Source organism: Sorex fumeus, unplaced genomic scaffold (assembly GCF_029834395.1).
Source record: "Sorex fumeus unplaced genomic scaffold, SorFum_2.1 ptg000044l, whole genome shotgun sequence".
Classification (NCBI taxonomy): Eukaryota; Metazoa; Chordata; class Mammalia; order Eulipotyphla; family Soricidae; genus Sorex; species Sorex fumeus.
Genome location: NW_026606101.1, coordinates 37,179,386 through 37,185,385, shown reverse-complemented (window position 1 = coordinate 37,185,385; position 6,000 = coordinate 37,179,386). Strand labels below are relative to the sequence as shown.

Genomic DNA, 6,000 nt, shown 5'->3' with positions numbered 1-6,000 from the left:
TCAATCCCCAGCACCATATATGGTCCCCCAAGCCCACCAGGAGTGGGGTCACACTTTACTGTGCTCAGGGCTTACCCTTGGCTCTATGTTCACATGGAACCATAAGTGCTGGAGATCCAACCTGGTCAACTACGTACGGTGTAGGTACTATAGTACAATAGTTCTCACCCCAGAACTATTGCTTTGAATGATAGTTTGAATAGAAATTGGTAAGACTGAAAGATCTGACTATAGGTTGTTATAAGAAATATTTTTATTTGAGAATATGATACTTTTGGAAATGTTCCTGCTGGATCTGCAAAAACTGGACAGGCCAGCTCCAACATCCACAAACAGCAGTCTAAGTCTTATATACGCCTTCAGCAGCCCACACCTTCATCCAGCAGAACGATCTAAATGACTGGCTGCCCACATACAGACCACCAACTTCACAGGCCTGAGGAAACAGTCTTCCACTCCCAGGCCCAGGCCCAGTGGGAGATGCTCATAGTGAAAGAGCTGAAGTGATGTGCTGAGGAAACATTTTCTTCTGGTTGCAACTCACCAGTGCCCTCGAGCTCCCAACACTGCATGACCAGGGAAAGGGCCGGCATCCCTTACGCAGTTGTACCCTACTCTCTGGAAGGGCACCGCACAAATCTTGAACAGCTCTCACATTTTCTTGTCCTTTGAACTAGGACGGACTCATTAAGAACACCAACGGAGATATTCCTTTACAACTTTCAGGAAGGAGGTGGAGAGCAGCATCTTCCAGTCTTAGTTAACTAAAGGAGTCTCAAGATGCGGCAGGTCAAAGGCCTCTCCAGAAAATTCTAAAGGGCTGTTCACAACTCATTCTCCTGTCCACTGCTGTTCTCATCTCAGCTGAAAGCTCCAAGCCAACATCTAATCGCAGGGAAACATCAGAACCCACAGTGAAATGGACACTCTCGGGTCTACATAGAGACCATTCTCTAAGGGCATCTCCACGAAGAGCTGTCTTCACATCAGCGTCGGAGCCTCAGAAAGAAAGCATGTTTACACTCTGTACTCTCCAAAGGGTAATATTTATCATAAAAATCTAAGACATATTCTTCAGTCTTGAATCCAAACTTCTGGTACAGCAGCATAGCAGGGTTGCTTGCTGAGACGTGAAGGGTTACATCCTTGCCCATGCAGGTCTGCCAAAAGGGTGGAAAAATACAAGATGAAAATGAAAAGGCCTGAGGGAAAATGAGTAGGTGAAGAAACCCTCTTAAGTGTAGGCAGTGAGTTATGGAAACCAGAGAATATGGGACTGTAGCTGAGACATTGCAACACCTAGCAACAGCTGGAAACCAAATGACATTTTCCTGCTGATCAAAACATTCAAGAAAATAATTCATCAAGAATGAGAAAATTGATGGCATTCTGGGTGTGTAGATGTTTCCCTCTGAAGCAAGGGACCAAGAGGCACATTTTATTGTCAATGATTTGATTTATAACTCAATTACATTTATGGGGCTTTAAGAGCAAGTGGGCCACATCCCTCAGTGCTGGGATGATTCAACTGTGCCGGAGACCGAGCCCCAGGGTACCACATGCTAAGCATGTGTTCCCGACTTCTGAGTCAGCTCCTAGCCCTCAATTACATTTAAACATATCAAACATCAGTATCAAACACTATGACAATCTTGAAGAAACAGAGCAAGTTGAGAGGTTCGCCTTTATAAAACTGGATTGTTTTTAGCATAGTTAGCATAGTTACCATACCGTGTGGACCCTCACTCAGACTGATCCCTGAGTGCATAGCCAGGCATGGCCCAAACCATCACCATCAAATTCCCACAGCCAGGGAGATAGCTCAAAGGACTGGAGAACATGCTCTACACGCATGAGGCTCAGTCATCTTTGGCACCACATGATTTTCTGAGTACCATGCTGGGAATAGTCCACAAATTAAAATAAATGAAATCCTTCTGAGATCTAAGAAAAAAAGATAAATTATGTGGCCAGACACGAAATATTAAGGCTTACTTAATCATAGAACCTGATGACCTTTCATAGATTTTTTTTCTTTTTTGTTTTTGGGCCATATCCAGTAGTGTTCAGGGCTTACTCCTGGCTGTGCTCAGGACCACATGAGTGCCAGGAACTGAACCTGGGTCAGCCACATGTAATGCCAGACTATCCTCCTGGCCCTGTACAGACTTTCTGAATCCCAAAGCCCACCTACTATCGCTTCCCAATGGAAAGAATTTGCTTCTCAAAATTATGTACTTAGCATCAGCTTAAGTGCAAAAAGTAATGCCCACTCTAAAAGTACAAGCCCTTAAAAATATAATCTACAGTAAGTAACCAATAGTCATATCAACTAAGATATAATAAGGTGCTTTTTAATAAGGTGCAGAAATAATGAAGTTGAGAGGGTTCCTTGGAATTTTAAAATCTAGGCTCCCACAGGCACCTCCTGAAGAACTTGTCTTAAGGCAGGCAGACTACCTTCTCTGCTAGACTTAGATCTGCACAGAGGTGATATTTTTTTTCTTATACAAGAAAGTATTGCTAGTTACTGGGAACAGTTAGTGTATAGGATAATATGTACTGTATAAAATGTATGTAGAAAGTGAATTCTGTGGGGTGACATCCTTTACACTGCAAATAAGCAAAACAATGGCCCAGCTGCCCGTGCCAGGCACTGCCTTCTCTGTACTGCCCTCGAGTCTACAGGTAAAGGACAAGGCAGAACCTTCTGCTGGGATCAGGATGAACCCAGAGGTGGATTCTCTGAGGGGCTGGCAGAGGAAGGAGGAACGGAGCAGAAGTCACCGAGAAGGTCTCACCTGCAATACCAATTGCCAAGCGATTTCTTGGGAGACTGTTTGAGATTCCTACTAATTCTTGGGAATTACTGGGCAAATGTTCCCAGCACACATTCCTCCACACCAAATGGTTTCTAAAAAAAGGTTTTCTGAAAAATCTGAGGCAAATAATCCTTCCATGTTTGTGGATGTTCTGTTTTCTTCAGCAATGATACAAATGTAACAGAAGAGAATTTACAAATCATTATTAAAATCAAGCCTCAGAAGGCTCATGTCAGCTTACATAGTGACAGTAAAATTAAATTAAAAACAATCAGTAAAAAAAATTGTGTACTTAATTAATGAAAATTATCAATTCTGAAAATTAAAGAGAAGTTTATTGAAAAAAAAAACTGTGTACTACTAATAGTTTTACTAAAATGTTTAGAGGCTGGAAAGATATTAAAATAGGTAGGATGTCTTTCTTGCATGCGGCTGTCCTAGTTTCAATCCTGACATCTCACATGGCCTCCTAAGCACAGCAAGGAGTAATTTCTGAGTGCAGAGCCAGGTATGGCCCCCAACAAAACAAAATAAATTGTTTAAAAAGACTTAGGTCTGCAGTGATAGTACTGTGGGTAGGGCACTTGCCTTGCATGCCTTGCCCTGCTTCAATTATCCCTTTTGGTACCCCCAGCTACCCAAAAGTGATCCTGAGCACAGAGCTAGATAATCCTGAGCACTGCTGGGCAAGGAGCCCCCCCAAAATTTTTTTTAAAAGACTTAAAAATCACAGTTCTACTTCCCAGAGTCATGCAATAGTGACTCTAAGATACTAATACAGAATGCTTTAGGTTCTCACTTTTGGTACTGTCTCTTGATTTCCATCGTCATCACAAACCAACTTTGTTATTTATGTATGTAGGTTTCTGGGTCACCCTGGCAGTGCTCAGGGCTGACTCTTGGCGCGGTGCTCAGGAATCACTCCTGGTGGTGTTCAGGGGGCCATATGGGGCGCAAGGGATTAAACCTACATGAACTACATGAAAGGCAATTGTCCTGCCGTCATACTATCTCTCCTGACTCAGTTTGCTTTTTAGATCTAGAGTCTGGCACTCTACAGGGATACAGGGAGGAGACTGGTCTGTGAATGAGTGTGTGCCGTTCTCTTTCACTCCGTTCCGGAGCATCCATCTTGGAGCAGTGCTGGCAGGACCAGCTCCACCCTGTCCCGCCTCTCCCCAGGAGCTCCAGGAGAGCCCGCGGGGAGCCCTGCAGACAATGAGCATGACGTACCTGAATGAGGTGGTAAATCATGAAGGTGGCGATCCCCGCTCTTCTCCATTCAGGATGGACAAACAGAAAAGAAATGTAAGCTTCATTGTACTTGACGTCAGGAACCATGAAGCCGAAGGCAATGATGACTTTCTTATAGAGGACAACAACACTGAAGTCGGGGTACTGCAGGCACTCCGAGAGGTCGATGCCTAGAGAGGACACAGTGGACATTCAGATTCTACGCCTGCGGGGATGAGTGATTCCAAAAATCAGTGGTTCTGAGTTATTCAGTAGGTACTTATAGCTAGACCTGGACGCTAGAAAAACAAATGAAAGTGGAGACAAAGATCCTACTCCTCACACCACACATTCAGATCAGAAAAGCTAATTTTGAGAAATAATAGAAAGTCACCTTGTTCGAGTATAAACATGGAGAGAAGACAGGCACAGCAGAACGGACAGCAGAGAAGCACACACCTGGCTGAGCTCAGCCTCTCCCGCCAGAGTCAGCTGGCAGATTTGTAAGTGTCCCAGTGAGTGCAGACCTTGACTGCACAGGGCCGGGCACACATTCCCTGTGTGTGTCCTGGTTTTAATCCTTACCTCATACATACATATGTAATGTACAGGCTTCTGGTGCACAAGTGCTACACTCTACAACAAAGGGTGGTTAAAGAAATGCTTCCAAGCATAAGGACTGCAAGGTACAGAGTGGGAGGGCAGGAAGTAGGTGGTCTCAGGAGGGCAGGCTGATGTCTTCATCCCCACACCACTCCCCAAAGAAAAGTCATAACTCTCCCGTCAACAGCCCACATTACTCCAAGGTGAACAGAGATGACACGGCTCTCATCCTGATGAAATCTTCCCTAACATCTGCATGGCATGGATTACTTCCCTTACATTTCAAAGCAGAATTATAAAGCAAATCCATTTTTTTAAAAAGTGTTCATATTCAACAATGAAAATGCATTCCTTTAATTGATGGCTTTGGTTGTCTTCAAAAACATTGTGTTAAAGTTGATGAAATTTTTCCCCTTCTTGGTTATCTGGGGCACACCCAACAGTGCTCTGGCACCAGTGGGGCTGAGCCTGGGACTCCGCATGCCAAGCACGTAATTAGTTCGTCAGTACCTGGTGGTTTCTGCCTGTGTTTCTGAGTTGTGGGTCACATCCAGTGCTATTCAGGAATATCACAGGCTCTGAGCTCAAGAGTGACCTTTGGCGGTGTGCAGGGGAACCATATGTGGCACCTAGAGGGGGTCTGAACTGTATGGGGTCAGTGAGGAGCAAGGCAAGCACCTCACCTCCTGTTTTATCTCTCTACCCCTAGTATTTGGATTTGGGGTTTTTAAAATAACTTTTTTTTTTTTTGCTGTGCTAATACACTCTCTAAGAAACAGAAAACTTAACAAACATACAGAATTAGTGCAGAAAAATCTAAAGGATCCAAATACACCCAGGTTAACAGTCTACTCATCTCTAACAGACATTACCTGGTATCTAAACATATGCAGAAGCAAAACAGGATGAATCTTTTACTCTGGAAATAGAGACAAATAGAAAAGAAACAAACAAAAACACTGTTTATTGCCCTGCTGACATCTTAGAAAGGAAAGTTATTCATTGTTTATAATTTTTATGTTAGTAGAAACAAACTAAATAAAATCATATGTGTAGTGATTTGAGGTCACGTACAAACACCAATTAAAAGTGAACAATACAAAAACCATCTGCCCAGTTTGGCAAAGGAAAACATACCAGGCCAGAAAAACTCCTGACACATTGAGTTTATCGTTGGGATGTGATTTGGCCGGACGTAGCAGTAATCGAGAGGTGCGTCAGGCTCTGGCGTCCAGTGAGGGTCACTCTGGTGCAGGTGGGAACGGATCTGGGACAGGACCTGCAGTTTGGGTGGCTTTGTTTCATAGTCACGCCTCCAAGACCACAGAGAGCAAACGGACTC

General features: G+C 43.9%; 1 protein-coding gene across 2 annotated transcripts in view; it reads right to left on the bottom strand.

Annotated features, from left to right (window-relative positions):
- Nucleotides 1-318: 318 nt before the first annotated feature.
- The window catches only part of KAT14 (lysine acetyltransferase 14), a 36,975-nt gene continuing 31,293 nt past the window's right edge, over nucleotides 319-6,000 (bottom strand). The window contains exons 8-10 of one of the 2 annotated variants that reach the window (XM_056121250.1): nucleotides 5,796-5,971; nucleotides 4,056-4,246; nucleotides 319-1,160 (exon numbers count right to left, since the gene is read on the bottom strand). In XM_056121250.1, the coding sequence (XP_055977225.1) occupies nucleotides 987-1,160; nucleotides 4,056-4,246; nucleotides 5,796-5,971 (541 nt within the window). In that variant the 3' untranslated portion in view covers nucleotides 319-986. Of the gene's footprint in view, nucleotides 1,161-4,055; nucleotides 4,247-5,529; nucleotides 5,578-5,795; nucleotides 5,972-6,000 lie in introns of those variants that run through there. The other variant, XM_056121251.1, reaches the window with a different exon arrangement.